General features: G+C 41.0%; 1 protein-coding gene across 1 annotated transcript in view; it reads right to left on the bottom strand.

Annotated features, from left to right (window-relative positions):
• Positions 1-19,394, bottom strand: part of VPS13B (vacuolar protein sorting 13 homolog B) — a 968,736-nt gene that overhangs the window by 113,144 nt on the left and 836,198 nt on the right. The window contains exons 42-43 of the mRNA XM_066578394.1: positions 18,053-18,402; positions 9,578-9,739 (exon numbers count right to left, since the gene is read on the bottom strand). Of these exons, the coding sequence (XP_066434491.1) occupies positions 9,578-9,739; positions 18,053-18,402 (512 nt within the window). The remainder of the gene's footprint in view (positions 1-9,577; positions 9,740-18,052; positions 18,403-19,394) is intronic.

The following is a 19,394-nucleotide window of genomic DNA, read 5'->3' on the forward strand; positions in this document are numbered from 1 at the left end:
ATGGAGGTTTTCTCTTTCAAACCTTGTTTTAGTAAAAAAAAAAACATTCCTTCCAAGTGAGAATACTGAGGCACACAGATGTGCATGAGGGTAAGGAACACAATGTGGGTTCATATTAGGGACCTAAATTGCAGTCTGTGCATGTCTGTACTTCATCTGCATGAGGTTAAGATTCCTCCCTTCAAACATATGTTGATAATTCAGTAGCTGCCAATTCGACTCTGTCTTCATAACCCAGAAGTGTCACACAAGCTAAATAAAATAAACTATTTACTGTAAACCTCTTGTACCTATTCATCCCTTGAAATTCCATACCCTTATTTTAATTACCACAAAGCAAACATGGGATTTAATTGATCTGGATGTAAAAGAAACGGAAAACCCTTCCAACTGTTTTCATTGACTAGGATGGTGTTACCGTACTAAGCAAACATTTTGTAAAGGTTAACTAAAGTATTTGGTGGCAGCCACTGGCTCTCTATCAGGAAATATGAACCAGGGGGAGGGAAGCGAGATGGTTTTGTTTCCCTGTAACAAAATGTGGTATAAGAATTGGTGCTGTCTTATTTTATCCCCAAGTGTGAGTCAAATATGAACCAATGCCTGAGGGAAGTCCCGTTCTCCAGAATGGATTATTCACATTTATCTCACAATCTGCTCTCAGAGTTCTTAAAATTCACTTTCTTGGCAAGTCAGGAATTATCATGAGGAATGAAATAATTTCATAACTATGAGATCATGCAGCATTCCTTGAAACTGACACTTGCAGGGATTGTCCAGGCTTGGGTACTGTTTTGACTTACAGGTAATCCCACTTCATTAATTCATTTAACATGGAAATTATTTGGAGGGATAAAAAAAAAAGATGTCAGGAAAACCACAAGTGTTTTCGATGTGGAATGGAATTCATAACATACACCGGATAGGCGATAATCTGCATTTCCTTCCAGGGTCTCAACACTACACCAATATTCTTCAATATTTTTGTAATTTCCTAAAAATATTGAATGTCAAAGTCATCCATGAAAAATCTGAGCAGTAAATGAAATATGGATGGACAATGTGGAATTTCTCAATGGCCAGCACTTAAAATATCGGAAAACTGTATTAAATATTATCATGATCTGGAGATCAGATGAACGTTACTGTACTTAAAATACAGATCTGTTTAATTAAAAGTTAGACTACAGAAGTATAACTTTAATTGTGCAAAGTTTCCTATAGTAGTTTTGAGTGAAAAACTTTAAAGTGCATCCGCATTTTCAGGTAACATTTTGGGATAAGCTGCTGTGTACACATGATAAATAACACTACTTTGGACCATTGTATGACTTGTATCTTACATCTACCAGCAATTTTCCTTTCTGCAGGCTCCATATCTGATTCTCAGTATTGCCCGAGCTGTTGGTTGGAGACTAGCAGCTATGATGCCTCCCATAGACTGCACAAAAAGGAGACAGTAAAAACATACAGATGCTGCAGCAGCATCTTAGTTAGTCTCTCTGCTTCTGTCCCCATCCTTTTCTCCCTCCATGCTGCCAATTAACTTCTATGGGCAGCATGAAATAGCAGCGAACAAAGACCTCCCATTAACTTCTATGGGCAGCATGAAATAGCAGCGAACAAAGACCTCCCACCTCCTTCCTGTAATTCATCTTCGTGTTCCTACTGCTAGAGATTGGCTTCTCATGAAAACAGGCAGTAGACAGCAAGTTAAAAGGAACTTCCCTATTGGCCAACATATTAACATACAGACATTTTACGTAAATGAAGTGATTTGTAGTTTTCACATAAGCACTAGTTTATTGAAAAGTTAGTGATTATTTAAGGCTCCTCAAGAGACTTCTGTCAGTACAAAAAACTATGTTAAAGGGAAGGATCATCTGTATTTGAAGGGCTCAGAGAAAGAACGATCTATGTCCAACCTTTTGGATTCTTAAATAGAAGCTGCCATCTTGTAGAATAATGTTGTAGAATGAGCTGATGCAGATTGATAGATTAAAAAATCATAGCCCATTCCAGAGCCATGAAAAGAAAACAATCACTGCACTAGCAGCAAGAACAATCAATGTTCAGTCACCTGATTGCAGTATCCAATGAGGGTTTAGTGCAAACAGGGCATGTTAAAAAATTAACTATTTTTACAGCCATTGTATCAGTGCCAGAGTCCTTTTCACATTTAAAACACAAAGGAATGGGAAATTCCATCTGCAGCATTGCAATGTGCAGAGTGGACATTAGAGTTTGTCAAAACTCACAAAACATAATTCCACAGATGTTGGAACCTTGAATAATCTGTACTCTATTCTTCTCCAAGTACATGTGGACAAATAAAGTGATTTGCAAGCTCTAAGGCCTCATGTCCACGGGGAAAATCGGGCCCGCTACGGATTCTACCTGTAGAATCCGTAGCGGGTCCCTCCTGCCCCACGGACATGAGCGCTGAAAATCAGAATAAATGAGAATAAACTCACCTCCCATCCGCTCCGTTTCTTCTCTGCGTCGCGGCCGGATCTTCTTTTTCGGCCGGCGGATGAATTCGTCACGCCGGCGGCACGTCGCCGACGTGCCGCGTGCATGCGCCGGGCACATCCGCCGAGCCGAAGCAAGGGAGATGCGGCCGTAAGGAAGAGAAGACCTTCCCGGCCCGCTGCGGGTGAGTAAATGCTTTTAAATTCCTATTTTAGGTCTCCCGCGGATCCGGACGGCTTCCATAGGCTTCAATAGAAGCCCGCGGGAGACCCGCACGAAAATGGAGCATGGTCCAGATTTTTTCATGCTCCATTTTTTTTAAAATCCCTTTTATTGACCATCCGCGGGTATTTATCTACCCGCGGGTGGTTAATGCATCCCTATGGGGTGCGGATCCGCGTGCAGGTAATCCGCTGCGGATCCTAAATCATATTTTCCCCGTGGACATGAGGCCTAAAGCAGTTGGTGCCAACAGAATCCCATGATTACTATGACAATTTGCCACAATCAGGCAACATTCCTGATGATGATTAGGGCTGCTTCCACACGGGTGACAAAATCACGTGATTTTCTCGCGATGCGACAGCGCTAATAATTGCATGTATGTGAAGCTCATGCTTTCCTATGGGTTCCTTCACATTCGCAATGTTTAGTAGGCTGCTAAATAGCGAGAAACAAGAATCGCGGCATTCAACGCTCGATGAACCAATCACAGCCATTCAATGCGATGGCTGTGAATGGTTCATCAAGTGCTGCATTGATTGGCTCAGCTGTGGTGCTTGAGAACCAATGAGAGCCAGTGCTTTCTGGAGGCAGGATTTATGAACCCCCTGACCAGAAAGTGACGTTTGAAGACTAGAAACAAGTGTGCCAGAGCTTTGGGAGGACAAGTGTGGCGGAGCATACAATGCCTGTTAGGTAATATATATTGTTTGTTTCTTTAAATACAGCTAGGGGTTATTTTCGGGGTGGGGCTTATATTTCAAGCGCTCCTGAAAATCCCGGCAAAAGAGTACTACAAAGTCATGCAACAAAATCATAATATCGTAGTGAGAAAACGCAACGATAATCACACGGAAGTCGCGGGAACACAGCTGCAATATCGCTGCAATTTTCTCATGGCAATATCACTGTCGCCCGTGTGAAAGAGGCCTAAGTGAAAGATAAATGCATTTTTTTCATTATATACCTTCATGTTTGAGCTTTAAAAATGTTCCTTGCATGTATTACAGTGGTCAAGATTTCATTTCACTATGCACTTTAGGCTTAAAGGGGTTGTCCCGCGAAAGCAAGTGGGGGTATACACTTCTGTATGGCCATATTAATGCACTTTGTAATATACATCGTTCATTAAATATGAGCCAAACAGAAGTTATTCACTTACCTGCTCCGTTGCTAGCGTCCTGGTCTCCATGGTGCCGTCTAATTTCAGCGTCTAATCTCCCGATTAGACGCGCTTGCGCAGTCCGGTCTTCTCCCTTCTGAATGGGGCCGCTCGTGCCGGAGAGCTGCTCCTCGTAGCTCCGCCCCGTCACGTGTGCCGATTCCAGCCAATCAGGAGGCTGGAATCGGCAATGGAACGCACAGAGCCCACGGTGCACCATGGGAGAAGACCTGCGGTCCACCGTGGGTGAAGATCCCGGCGGCCATCTTCGCAAGGTAAGTAAGAAGTCGCGGGAGCGCGGGGATTCGGGTAAGTACTATCCCTTTTTTTTTTTTTAAACCCCTGCATCGGGTTTGTCTCGCGCCGAACGGGGGGCCTATTGAAAAAAAAAAAACCCGTTTCGGCGCGGGACAACCCCTTTAACGAGTTGTGAAAAAAAGTTAAAAAAAGAAATAAAAATTTCAGGAGAAGTGGACTTTGATCATTCTTTCCCCTAGCGGCTCATTTTTCTTACTAATTAAAACCATCTCTTCATTTCTAGCTTGTTTTTATTTTCTGGTTATAGATTATTTTAGTTTATTTTTCATACATGATTGTGGGGACAATTATCTTACTTGAGCGGCTAGTCTGATCCGTTAACAGCATGCAGATATGTGATTAACAGGAGCCACATGGAAATAGAAAACTGGTATCTGAAGATTTTCAATGACTTCGATAGAGCACTTGTAGTAAAATGTCCTATGGCCTCTGTAGAGGTCATTATGCAGAGAGGAAAGGAGGTGAGCTGTGACCATCATCTATAGTATTATTGATGGTGCAACTCTGTGTTATCTGCCACAGCTCCCTAATAGAGGTGTTACCTGTCACTGTAATCCTGCCTGTGATAATGAGATAACTGCTGATGAGTGATCTGATCTTTCAGTGGCCAGTGTTAAAACTGCAATTTTTCAGGATGTTTTTTCTAACATAAATAATAACATGAAAAATGTAAAAAAACAACAACCAAAAGCTTAAAAAATATAACTTGATTTAAAAGGTCAATAGATTATAAATTCCCTCTGACACTTATTCAAGTACACACAGCTTTACTCATTCTATTTGGTAAAATGACCCAAATCTCGATTGAAAATTTAATTATTTCTGAGCCAAATTCTTTGTTTCTGTTGTTCCAATTATTGTTAGAGATCGTGATAGAATGGTAATTTGTCAGTATAACAACAAATGATACAACTATTGCTTATCGTTAATACTCGATTATGTTGGCATAAAAGTTATTATCAGCAAAAAGATTGGAAAATATAAAAGAAACTCTTGTTGACATTTACATTTATAACAGGCAAGGCTACGTAGTAAACAGCTCTTGTGAAAGGCAACAATGACGCTCCTCGCCCAGTGGGGAGGATTGAGGATCATTCTGATAGAAATGTGCAACACATATTCAATGACTTTTTGTTAATTTGCTGCTAGTTTTAAAAGTTGTTCCATGTAAAGATTTCTTCACACACTTCACAGATTAGGACATACAGTGATTTAGTTTTACATGGAGCATCAGTCCTTGTAAAAAGTAGCCATGTGAATAAGTAGCCTCATAGGCTATTCCCGTGGCATCGGCAATCACATCTTAGGTGCCATGATGTCAGGACTATCATGGTGCTGCAGCGCTGAAACCTCTGGGGCTCAGGATGGTAAGTATCCATTTCTTTTTAATATTTTAAACCATTTGGCTCAAATTTTAAAAGGTTTATTTGTAACTGAACAGCCCCTTTAAGAACCACTTTAAGCCAGAACTACATGACAAACTTTGGCCGTAACACACATCATGCAGCCTAAGATTGTAGCATGGGTCTGCTACATGACATTGTAAAGTAAATGAATGCCGTTACTTTGGGACTTGCAAGTTGTCATGAATGCAACCCGACAATTGCAAAAAATACAAACCTGATGGATTTTTGAGACTGCTGAATCTCATATAACTTTCTAGCTGCAGCATGATCGTATTCACTTACATTAGGAAGCAATGTAGCAGGGCAATAGTGTTTCTTGGCCAAAACTGTCAGACAGCCCTTTTGTTGAGCAAGAGAGTTGAATTGTTGCACTATACAGTACAGATTGTCCCCTACTTGTGAACAGGTTCCCTTCCAGGAAGCTGTTCATAAGTGCATTTGTTCGTATTTTCAAAAAAGTATTGTATGGAGGGGGATCACAGGTGGATCCCACTCCTTACAATGTTGTTTCTTACAGCCAACACCCGGCCAAAACAGCTCAGCGGTGCTGTTAATGCTTTAAATGCCGCTGTCAGAATTGACTGCGGCATTTAAAGCGTTAACAGTTCCGACGAGAGGCTCGGCTTGTCAAAGCTGCTGCCGCCAGGTGTCAGCTGTAAGAAACTGCCAGCACCCAACATTTGCGGGTCCTGTACGGCCTCCCGCGATAATATTGCGGGATAGCATGCAGTTGCCACGGCAGCCGGGGGCCTTATGGAAGGCCCCAGGGCTGCCTATGCAGAGTGCCTATCAAGTTGTGCCTATGGCAAGGCTTGATAGAAGCCTGTCCAGTCGCAGCACAGTATGATGTAATGCTACAGCATTACATCATACTACAGGGCAGACTTGTTCGTATCTTACGAAGTTCGTAACTCGAACGTTCGCAAGTAGGGAACTATCTGTATATGGTATTGCTTCCTACTCATTCACCAAAAACCACTGATGTTGCAAATGTTTCATCCCTACCAAAAAAAAGTATCATCAGAATCATGAAGAGGTAAAGAAAAAAGAAGTAGAATGAAAACAACACCTCTGCCAGGTAAAAGACAACAAAGTATGGCTGATTTTGCTTCTTTTCTTTACTTAAGTGACTTGACCCCCTACATCTCTATAAGAAATTAGTCCTGTAACTATTGCATGAAAAAATAAACCTGCCAGAAAAGATCAGGAACGTGCATAAAAAGCGGCGTATCACTACATCTTGTGTATTATGTGAATCTGGTGTAATGAGCTGTTTATGAAACTAAAAGTGGTCACGGAATTTTGAGAAGGTGATTTAAGGCATTTTACACCACGATCTGATAAAACACCCTGTTCTGCTAGATACATTGCTTTGGGTCCACAGTCAGTTTAGACGTTTACGTCATGCTACAAAACTTCCTCAAACATGTAATCACCTTATTTATCTAAGCTGAGGGCTTTATATTTATGCCAAAGGAACATACAACGACCTTTTGAAAACCTGCTATTTGCATCTTTTCTTTAGAGGAGAAATGATAAAATATACAAAATCTCAGACATCGTATTTTTCGGATGGAGGGATGTGTAGAGTGAATATCAAAGACTGACATGTACAGTGCAAATGACTATCTACTTACTAACCAATGACTATGTTCTATGTACATGATGCTAATTGAAAGGGATATATACTGTATGCTCAGTATGTATACACTAGGGAGCAGATGTATGAAAACTGTCTAAAAGCAAAACTGTCCTGTCTTACAAATCAGTAGAATTACTGGACATCATGCATCTTTCCAAAACAACTCCCAGAAATAATGAATTATAATTTCTGCTAATTGACCTATCAGCGTGGTCACTTTCCAACTGCACACAGAGGAGTCTAAAGCTAGCCAATTGTATCGGGATAATCCGACAATCTTGGGTGTATGGGGGACTCCAGAATATCTTTTCTTGGCAGGTGTCAGAAAGAAGAAGAATTAAGAAGGCTGGATTCCTTTCAACATTCCAGATCCTTTGTTCCCACAAGAGATAAGTCTGGCAGTGACTCATTCCTTTCTCCCCGTTTAACCCCTTAAGGACCAAAGCATTGAGGGAGCAGACAATTTTTAGTGATTTTACAGATGTGGTGGGGTTTTTTTTTCCATTGGACTGCTAAAATTATATTTTGCAACATATAGGGTTACTTTTAATACCTTTTTTTCACTATTTTTCACCCAATTTATTTTTGTTTCATTAGAAATAATGTGTAGAAACAGTTTAAAGCTTTTTTTTTTTAATTTATTGTTCTTTATTTTTAAAATTAGTATGTTTACATTAAAATATTGCACAGGAATGGGTACCCCATTTTTTTCAGGCATCTTGATATGTAACTTCTATAGTCTCAGATTACAGGGTGGCTATGGAGACATTTAAATTGGCATGAGAGGTAGAGATGAGCCAAATCTCTCTCAGTCTCTACCCACTACTCCCCGCTATCCCCCGTCGCCCCCCCCCCCCCCGAGCACGCTCGGACAAGAATGCAGTTACTCGAGAAGATCCAGACTCGCTCGAGTAACTGACTTGTCCGAGTGTGCTTGTTCATCTCTAATGAGAGGTTTTTTTTTTTTTATATATTTGCATTTTATTCTGGAAATTTTTTTTTTAAGTATGTATCCCATGACAGAATATAAGATTTCTGAGTGACATTTACAATACAATTCCTTCCTCTTATTTCACAGTTTTCCACTTTAATTGGGGCATCCGTAGGAGCCGCATCCATAGGAGCCCCAGTTATAGGGGAAAACATCCCCTATAGTAATATTAGTCACTGGTAGAGCTGGGCTGGGGACTGCTACTCTGGGTCAAATAGAGGAAACAGTACTTCCTATATTCGCTACACATTGCTCATTGAGTGCTATGTAGGCTAGAAAAGAAAAGAGAAGACAGAAGCTTCTCTCTGTTCCTTGGAGTTCTCAGCTGTCTCTGACAGCCATATATTTAAGATGGCAGAGGATTAAAGCCCAGGACCAAACGCCATATATTTAACATGCCTGTACATCTTTTTGGTGAAGTCAAGGGCCCAACAGGAGCACTCTCATGTATGTGGCTAGCTTAAAGAGAAACTGTTATGTCCTTATTTCAGTGTGGCCAGCTGACTAGCATATTGGACTCAAACAATGTCTTTCTTTCTCATACTCACCCCCATATGCGCTCTTCATATTATATATATGGTTCCGGGCACTATAAATGCATCAAGTGGGCAGTCTCTACCACTTACTGACAAAAGTTAACATCAAACTTGATTGACAGTGAGCAGTGAGGATCGCCCACTTGACACATTCACAGCACTGAGAGCTGAATCTAAGAAGAGCCCAATCGCTGTTGAGGTTATAAACAAATAAAATCATTGGAGTCAGCAGGCCACAGCTGCAAATCTATGCAGCTGGCCCGGCTACCATGAAGATAAGATAGGTCCTCCTTAAATGGTGTTACCTAATTAACAAAACCCATTTTAACATCTTCTCAGAGAATCCTGAGTTAACAGAAAGATCCCTGTTTAGCACCTTTATCTACTAGCCACAGAGGACGGCAACTACTACGAGTATTTTCTGGAAGGAAGTTAATGCATTGCAAAGACAGCCCAAGGTTTTCAATTGGCATAATCCAATGCTTTATTTCCTTTGAGGCAGCGCTGAAGGAGAACTGGACACTTGCTGCCATATTCCCTCACAGAATACAGCTGATTGTTGGGGGTCCGGTAGAGTGGATCTTTTATTTTTACTATTTTGTAGGAGAATCTCCCTATAAGCATTAAATCGATAGCAAAATGCACCGCATAATAAGTATGACTGTTTGCCTGCCGAACATTGTAGTTGTCAGATCAGTAAATACTTTTGGGGAAGTCACTTACTATTTTCATTTTGTTATGTTACTTCGAAAAAATGAATCCATGAGAAAATGTATTAAAGTCTTAATCAAATATATTGAGTTGCTCGGAAAACACTCTAATTTATACCTGTGGGGACTTGTGTGAACGCCAGCAGTATTGGTGGCTATGGAGGCTGGCCAGCAATATATTCTCGTCAGTATCCAACTGGCCAAACCGCAGTGTCTCCTGTGTGTCATTACAGACGACAAAATGACTGTAGATCAGCTCCTCTGCCTCGGGGCACTGGTTCTGAAAGAGAGAAAGAACAGACGGTTTTAATAGAGGAATGTCAAAATATGTTCTCATTGTCGTCAGCGCTCACTTCTATCGTTGGCCCTTCCAAGGAGATATCTTATAAAAGCATTTAAGTTGAAGGGCTGCTAAATGAAACAGTCGGAAGACTGAAGTGTTAAAGGGGTTTGAGAAAGAAACAGCATAACTGTTGTCCGCGAATCGCATCTAGTATTACAGCTCAGGTCCATTTCTTTAAATGGGGATAAACCACAATACCAGATACAACCCTAGCATGGACGTTGCGCTGTTTATGAGAAAACAAACAAAGCCCATTTTCTAATCCTGGATCTCTCAAAATAAGACATATAGGAGATGGATATGAGAGGGAGAGAGAGGGAGAGGGAGAGGGAGAGGGAGAGGGAGAGGGAGAGGGAGAGGGAGAGGGAGAGAGAGAGAGAGAGAGAGGGGGAGAAAGAGGGAGAGAGGGAGAAAGAGGGAGAGAGGGAGAGAGAGGGAGAGAGAGGGAGAGAGAGGGAGAGAGAGGGAGAGAGAGAAGCCTAGAAGAAAAAAAAAGCTCGGGACCCAGCGTCCCACATACAAAAATCCTCGAGTCTCCCATTGTAGTCAATGGGGTTCTTTACTCGAGTAGAGCTCTCGAATTTTACAAAAAGCTCGACTCGAATAACGCGGACCCGAGCATTTGGGTGCTCGCTCATCTCTAATAATAACAATTGAATCTGGATACAACCCATTTAAACCCATTTCCAGGGAAAAAAACATTAATGACATATTCTCAGGATAAGTCATCAATAGTTGATTAGCCGGGGTCATACGCTGGAGATGCTGACCAATCAGCTGATTATGTGACCATTGACAGCACCGCAAATACACAGGGGTTGGAGTGCAAGCAGATGCTCTGGCCCTGGTGTACTGACCGGCACTTGTAACTGTAGGCACAGCTCCTTTTGATAGATCATCAATAGCATTTTCCCCCCAAAAACACCTTTAAGTCACATACACCTCCTTTTTTTGTATATAAAGAGTCTGAGCAGGTGGAAAGATCACTCACATGAGACCCCTTTGCCAAAAATGAGTACGGTATTTCAGGGGCTCAAGAAACCTCAGAGAGCCCTTCTATACAACTACGGACTTCTATACAAGACCTCTTTTAGGGGCCCTAAATAGGTGCAAATGGTCTTTAACAAATTGACAGATAGAGGACAAGGCAGGAAAAGTGTCAGCTGTAGAGTATATACAGTTTAAACTCTATATACAGTAGCATTATCTGTACCTATATTAGCTCTGGATAAGGATGGAAGTCACTGCTGATTATTAAAGGCTCTCTGAATTCAAAAATCACAAGATATTCATTTACTGTTGTACATGTGGTGGAAAGTACCCATGACAAGAGAGGAAACGAGAAAATTACTAAAACAATTACAGAAATATGTCCTCCTGTAGCTCATGTTAACATTGCCAAATCCCTTTATAAATCAGGAAAGCCATTCATACATTGTACCTGTCAGCATTATACCCTGTGACATATGGCTTCACTTAATGAAATACACAACACTCTATCACTTCTTCCCCCCACACCTCCCCCACTTTTAATATCATCAAACAGAAAGGAAATCTCTCATTCGCACTGTGACATGGGTGAAGTCACTTACATGCCTACAGTGTGACCTTGCATTTATTCGTGAAACTGAACAATGGGAATAAGAATAACGAATCCCCATGAATACAGAAAATTTAACAGTCACTGTCATGGATGCCGGCCGTAACCAGCGGTGCCCTCACTCACCCTCCTCTGCCACTGACTGCTGTCACCAGTGTCCCCACCTATTGTGCGGCTGGCACTGCATGATTATTCTTCCTGCTACTGTGCAGTCCTTTAGAGAGTGCAGCATACTCAGACCTACCTGTTATAAGGCCAGTGCATGCACCTAGCTTTTCCATTCCCAGCCTATCCTAGTCTTTTTTTGGGTTATTTTAGGCACCTCCCTTACTGATAGGTGCCTGAACAATAAGGTTCCTCATTTTCCAAATTTAGGTGTTCCTAATTTCTGCTTAGTATTCAGGTTGAAAATGAGTAGCAAGTTTTCCCGAACTCTGCCTGTCCCAATTTTGGCCTGTTTTATTACTACATCTTTCCTTATTGACACCTGTCTTGCCCAGTGTAATTTACCATATTGTATGAACCCTGCCTGTTATACTCCTTACATCCTTACCTGCCCCTTTGGTACTACGCTTCAGTGCATTCTAGCCTGCCTGGGTCAGCTGCCATTGTACTGAGACTACTCCTGGGTAAGTGACCAGATTCCGTGCAGCGAAGTCCAGATCCCTCGAAATAGGCATTAAAGGGTGAAGACCAGGGACCTCTTAGTGCTGCCTTCAGCAGTAGCTCAAAGCCAAATCAGCAGTATTTGCACAAGGCCCACCCTTCTATGGTCCAGGTCACCGGATTGTCTTGCTAAAATCCAGACTATGACTTAATTTAGAGCCCAATCACTTTTATGTGCACTTCTACTGAACTTTATCCTATGACTGCATGGAATCACACACCTTTAGAAAAACTGTGTGGATAGGCAGTTTTTTTTAAACAGTTTCAGGTCTTCATTAATGTTTTAATCACAGTGATCATTTTAATTGTCTGTATGGTAATTAATATGTTTCAACAATACTAGTATCCCATTTATTTAACACCTTAATGACACATTTTTATTTTCATTTTTGGTTACTCCTTTTCATTTTCACAAAAATCATAATAATTTTATTTTTCCCCTAATGTAGCTGTTTGAAGGCTTGTTTCTTGTGAGACCAGTTGTATATCTTGAGGGTACACCTTAACGTACCATATAATGTACTGATAAACCTTTAAAAAGTTGAGTAAAATGTGGCAAAAATCATGATAACCATTTTATGGGTCATTACATTTATTATGATACCAAACTTGTTTAATTTCTTTTTGCTGTAATACTCAAAAAAAATTGTAAAAGCATCTTTAAAAAATTATTTTATGCCACCATTTTCTGACCTCCTTATGTCCTTTATCTTTCTCTCAATGGGGCTGTGTGAAGGCTTGTTTGTTGCGGGATAACCAGTGGTTTCTATAGATACCATTTTGGAGTATGAACTTTTAATTGATTTTTTTATTAAGTTATTTCCTGTTGACAAAAAAAGGCCAATTTTGGCATTGTGTATTTTTTTCTGACGACATTCACCGTGTGGGATAAATAATGCATTATTTTGATAGGATCTGACTTTTAAGGATGTAACAATACCAAATATTTTTGGGGAGTTTTTTTGATTTTTTTTAATCATGAATAAAGGAAAGGATTTTTTAAACAATTCTCAATATCTGTTATTTTTCTACCATAATAATAAAAAAACCCTTTCATTTGTCTTTACTTTTTTTTATCCTCTTAGGGGTCTTGAACTTGCAATTTTTTCGACTACTTATACCACATACTGCAGTATTTCAGTATTGCAGGACATAGTATTTCTTAGAAAGAATTAGAAAGAAATATTTGATAAAAGAGGAGTCATATTTAATGCAGTTTTGAAGGCAAATGCCATATTTTTCAATGGATTTGTGCCAAAAACCTGGCTTAAGTACATTGATAAATCTGCCCTTAGCTGTCCTGTGATTCACTGCTATGTGCAAAGAGGCTAGCTCAAAGTATTGACAAATGAGACCCACTGCTGCTTTGATAATGGTAGAACATCAAACATAATTTATAAAAACATCAGACAAACTTTTCGACCAACATAAAAAAGTTCCCAAATTGGGTGAAAACGGCTGGATTGCAACTCGCTTCCCCCACACTGTAACGAAAGATTTTGGGGTCTTTCCCAAAGACCCATTTTTTATGTGGGATATACTTTAAAAGGATAGGTGTCCAACCATGCCAAATATCTTGTCTACCGTTACCAACGGGTTATTTGGAAGTGGTCTAATGGATGCTGCTATCTTAGCCAGTAATACAAAGACTTCTACATCTAAGTGCATTGTTGAAAACATGACACTGAAAACAGCATTTTTACAGGGATATCTGAACCAGCTGTAAGGATTTCGATCACACTAGCTCTTGTTTTACGAACGTCCTCCTGCAACAAGCAAAGCCATGAAATGCCCTTAAAAAAGAATGTTTGATATAAAGCAGATGTTTTATCTTCTACTAGTGCTGCTGCTGCAGTGCCATGTTAGGTAATTCATCCTGACGCTTCCCCGCTCTGCAGGCACATAAATAAGGATGACTTTGTTTTTCTTCAACTAATTCATGGGAGGAGCACCCAAAGCACCCAGGGGAGGACAAGGGGATAGCTTTATTAGCCAAGGGGGTTTAGGGCTAGGAATTCTGGCTCCCAATGTTACACATACTATTAATTACAAGAGACAAACAGCTCAAGAACGAGTTGAAGAGAATCACATGGAACATTTATAATATTGCACAAGCACTCCATTAAAGGCTCACTATGGGGTGCAACTGACCAGCGCGTGCCTTGTGTCCATGAGATTATTACACAATAAAGATTAATGACTGCAGTTCTACTGCAAATTAAGTATTTCAGAAGGTCACTTTGTATTTTTAGCAGCTAGCTACTCATGTCTTTAGATATTAATGATGTTCCAAAGCTGAACTTAACTCTAATCTAAAAACACAGGTGTTAGTGAATTTATGGGGTTTTCCAGACCATCACTGTGTGATCTGTGGGTGTCCTTCCTCCAGATCTCCCACTAGTAAGAAGATGAATCACCACCACAGCCCCTTCACTGCAGTAACGAACAGCAGCACACACATCTACGCTGCTGTGCTAGTACTGAGGCTCAATACCAGACACAGCTCCATGCATAAATGTTAGGAAAGTGAAGGAGCACAAGCGCTCCAGCTGCCCTTCTGTTCTTTTTATCGGTAGGGACCCAGGTTTGGGGTGCCGAATAGTCACGTACTGATGGCTATGCTAAGATAGTAAATGTTAAGTCCCAGAATATCCTTTTGACCTCAAGATCTCCCTCACCTCCATGTCACACTCTCAGGTATGCAGGAAGGTCAGAAAATGGGAGTTCTTTGATCAGGTCAATATATATGTTGACCACATTGTTCCCTCTATGCCAGGCAGGTATATCTCCCAGCAGCTCTACATTGCTCACCGAAGAATGCCATATTCCCTTGTGTTCCTACCAGCAGCACAACCGTTTCTGCCCCTGAGAACCGGAAGAACAGTTGGAAATTTTCATTTAAAAAAATAATAAGTGTTTGTAAGTCCCGCCCCTCCCTATACAAGAGTGTCCAAACATACCTGCCTTGTGTGTGTGTGTGAGGGGGGGGGGGGGGGGTTGTCCTGTGACAGGCTGGACAGATGGCTGGATTCTCTGGCTGAGTATCCTTAGTTTTTGTCCCATTATTTTCCCTTGTCTCAAAGATTGAGCAGATAGTTAATAGTTATCACCTTGGTTTCCCCTCTTGCTATGATAATTACTCTTTTAGTGAGTGGTTTTTACTGCTGCAGTGACGCCTTGACTCCTGTTGGTCTCGGGCAAGATGGCAGCTTCCATTTCTACCTGCCAAAGTCTGTATGTGACGCGCTTATTATTTCCGGTCGTCATTCCGATTGCTCTGAGCAATTATGATGCAATGCTTTTCTGACTACTTATATGATTATATAGACAGGAGATGGTCTTTTATTAGATTTTATTAACCCTTTCCAATCCACTGTCTGACGTCTAAAGACATTCTGATTGAAGGCTGCACAGGTCCGATGTCGGAAGAGGTCCGGCAGGATATTCTTACTGTATATTACTGCTCTCTGTTGTTGAGGGCCTCTCCGGCATGTAACATACTGCAGTACTGGCTCTAGCCAGCAGATGGTGCCATTGTATAATGGCAGAAAGAGAAAGCCCTCTAGGAAACCAGGAATCCAAAATTGGATTGCAAAGGGTTAAGGCAATGCAGCGCTAGTAGTCGCTATCACTTTCAGTCCCAGCCTTTCTAAGCAGGCTAAGGGAACAGGCTCACATGAGCGTGTGGTAAGACGCTTTTTTTTTCAATTTCCCACTGTCGCTTAGTGTCATTGCATATAATCGCGTATGTACAGCGTTTATTATGCACCCATAGAGAACAACAGGGCTCTATCGCACAATATGCGGTAAAATAGAACATGCTGCGTTCTTTTTTACACATGTATTATACGCAATGCATATACGCAAGTGTGAATGGATAATTGAAATCAATGTACTTTCAATGACTCCATTCACTGCGTATTATGCATGCATAATACACTATTAAATTACGCTTGTGTGAGCCTGCCCTAACCCTTGTCCTCTTCCTCTCTGAGCAATAGCAGCAGTATTTGTATATCAGTGGCTGTATTTTTTCTATGTATTCTTGTTTACACATTCTCACATTTAATACGATGTAGTAAGGCTGATAGGAAAAGTATTGCAGTGTGTTATTCAAAAACTAATATGATTGTTTATTATCTTTAGAATGTCAAGAGCTGGATCTGAGAAGAGGAGGTCAAGTGGATGCAAATCAACTTCTAAAAGAAGGCATCTTGCATGCAGAGATTGTGAAACACTGCTTTCTGACAGCAATTAGCATAACCATTGCTGTGGGTGTCATCCAAGAGACCCAACAGGTGAAGCAACAATACAGGATGTTATTTGAGTCAAAGATTTCATCAAGAATTCTATGCAAGAATTAAGCTCACTACGGATCTTTCCCACCCTTTTCTGAAGATCTTCAGATCTTGGATAAGGTTTACACCTCTGCATTCTTATCTGAAGATGAGGAAGTAAATCTTGGAAAACTTTATTTTTCATCGGATAAAATAAATAAATTAGGTCCGTCCTGTCATACAACATTGACAAGGGGGAAGGGCTTCTAACTGAAGTGCTTTGAATTGTGTGCCTCCCAGCTTGTTGAAGTATAAATCCCAATGTCATAGTGTCAATCTTCATCCTTCTGAACCTTCCCTTGTAGCTGTGGTGAAAAATGCATCAGGTCAGATAAACTGCTCTGAATTTCCTCCGATTTGAAAACATGACTCTCTGTAGGGTCGTCCAAGTACCCCTGGGCAGGCACTTCATCCAGGTGAACCCCCCCATCCTGTCTGTGCTGCATATGTAGTCAACAAGATTCAGCGAGACTGGACCATGAATTTGATGTCGTCTAGTTTGTTCCACCATCTGAGAAAGTGATGGGTTTTGCCAAGACAGTAAGGCTGTTAGGCTAAATAAAAAAAACGTAATCCCCCTAGAAGAACAGATCTGACACATAACAGAACCAAACTGTGCAGAACTAAACCCATCAACAATAATGGGGTCCATTCGGTTCCCGCACCTCATCACCATTTTGACTGGACGAAAAAGTTCTGCATTCCCAGATCATAACAGAATCTTTGACATACTTAACTGTATGCACAACACACTCAGGTAAAAGATGTTCCCCATCATCCTCTACACCCAGGTATGTCCATCTGATTTAAAGATGAAGTAGCATGATTCTTCACTCCATTGCTCAACTGTCCAATGATGGTGCTCCTTGCACCATCGTAGAAGGGCCGGATGCATATTCTTTAAGAGAATTTGCCAAAATTTTGCAAGTTGAACGGAGGGAAATACCAGTTGAAGTTTATCAGACGTTAGTAGAAAGCCCGCCACGGAAAGTATCCAATGTCTTTAGGGCGAAAGAAGGCCCCACTAAGGGTCCTTTTAGACGAGCTGATTCTCATTTGAATAAGTAAATGCATCGTTGGCTCATTCAACAAAAAATTGTTCGGAATCATTCAGTTCCTGTATAAGCGAATGGGAGAAACTAAATAATTGCTGCTTAAACTGAGCTATAAGCAATCGAGCCAATGATGCTTTTAATGCCTGCATAAAATGAACGACTAACAAAAAGCAAATGATTCTCATTAGTCATTCAGCCCTTGGCTCGTATTTAGACTGAATGATTTTTATTCACTTCCGCTCATTTAAAATCAACACGAGCTGTGCCTGCAGTTACAAGCGCTGGCCACTACACAGAGGTCGGCGCAGAGACTTCTGCTGCTTCAGCTCCAACCTCTGTGTAATTGCGACGCTGACAGCATGCACCCACTCAGCTGATCGGCCGGGGTCCCGAGCGACAGACCCCAGACGATCAACTATTGATGACCTATCATAAAATTTGGTCATCAATAGTATTCTCGCTGGAAAACCCCTTTAAGTTATAACATTAAATATTCCTTTAGCTATAGTTTGTGATATTAAATGGAAATTCTATTAGATATACATTCATGTACAAGGTGCAGATCATAAATAAAGTAATCTGGTATCCTTACCTGCTGCCAAGCCTGGATTGCTGTGTTAATGGAATGTACAGAGTGCTGCCCTACGTTCACAAATACTGGATCCACCAGAACAGTGCAATCAATTAGTTTTTCCAGGGCACTGAGGGAAACGGCTGTCTGGCCCTGGATGTGAAACTGTTTTACCAAACTCTTCATGGTGAGATTACGGCACTCTAGAAGTTGGCAATCGGCATCAGTGGAGAATTTTATCTCTTTGCATACAGATGAGCCACTCCATTGACGCATATACACATGAGGCTCTTTAAGCTTGACAAGCATGTATTCTAGGTCTCCAGGAGTTGTTTTATCAGACACAAATGGATGCAAGAATTTTGAGGGTCCTACAAAAAAACAAAAGAACATAGAAAATTGCGCATAAAATTATACAATACTTGGAACATATGACTAGAATAGAAAAGAAACAAATTACTAAGCTGCCGGACATAAAAATAATAAGGAAATGACTTTCTCATCGTAGACATCCTTTATAAGGTGTTCTAATAGCTATAAACAGTGCACTTTTATTGTGTAAATTAGCAATTTTCCATATCCTAAATTGTGTTACATTGCTGAATAAAGCCACAATTTGAAATACTTGAACTGGGCATCATTAAAACGTTCAGTCATAACCAGACCCATTCAAACACAGCAGCAGCCAAGAGAAACATAAGGAAGGGAAAGATCTTGTGCAAGAGGAAGAGATGCTTTGATGGGTCCTTTGATTTTGAACTGTACAAACAGCTTTATGAAAGAGAATGAATGTGTCGCAGAAGGTCAAGTACATGGTCACTCATCACATAAATAAGCCGCTTCCTCAGACAGACGTCCACTTTCAGGGCTCATGTTGTTGGAGCCTAACTCCACGTGCAAGAAAATTCTTCTGCAATCTAACCCAGTAAATAACCTGCTGCTGTGCATTTTCTGCTCAATCCCCCCAGGGGTGGAATAACCATTCAGGCACTAATGTAACGCTCAAGGAGCCATGGCCTGCAGTCCTGATTAAAACACTCATACAAGGAATGGAGCCAAATAACTCCCTATTCACATGATAGGAGATAACTGTCTTATTGGTGGGGGGAGAGACAGCTGGGACCCTCCTTACACAAGAAAGGGTCCTCTTACCCCGCTGTGAGAGTAGGGTGGCAGCAGTGCATGCAGGCTGTCACTCCATTCATTTAAATGGCACTGCTGGACCAAGTCAAGTACTTGGACTTGGCTATATCTGGTAGCTCAACTGAAATAAATGGAGCAGTAATGCTCATGTAAGACTGCACTTCATTTATTCAGGGACGTTGAGGACCAATTTCTTTTATTCGTAGGGCTCCCAGTGATT

The sequence above is a fragment of the Eleutherodactylus coqui genome, chromosome 9, assembly GCF_035609145.1.
Source record: "Eleutherodactylus coqui strain aEleCoq1 chromosome 9, aEleCoq1.hap1, whole genome shotgun sequence".
Taxonomy (NCBI): domain Eukaryota; kingdom Metazoa; phylum Chordata; class Amphibia; order Anura; family Eleutherodactylidae; genus Eleutherodactylus; species Eleutherodactylus coqui.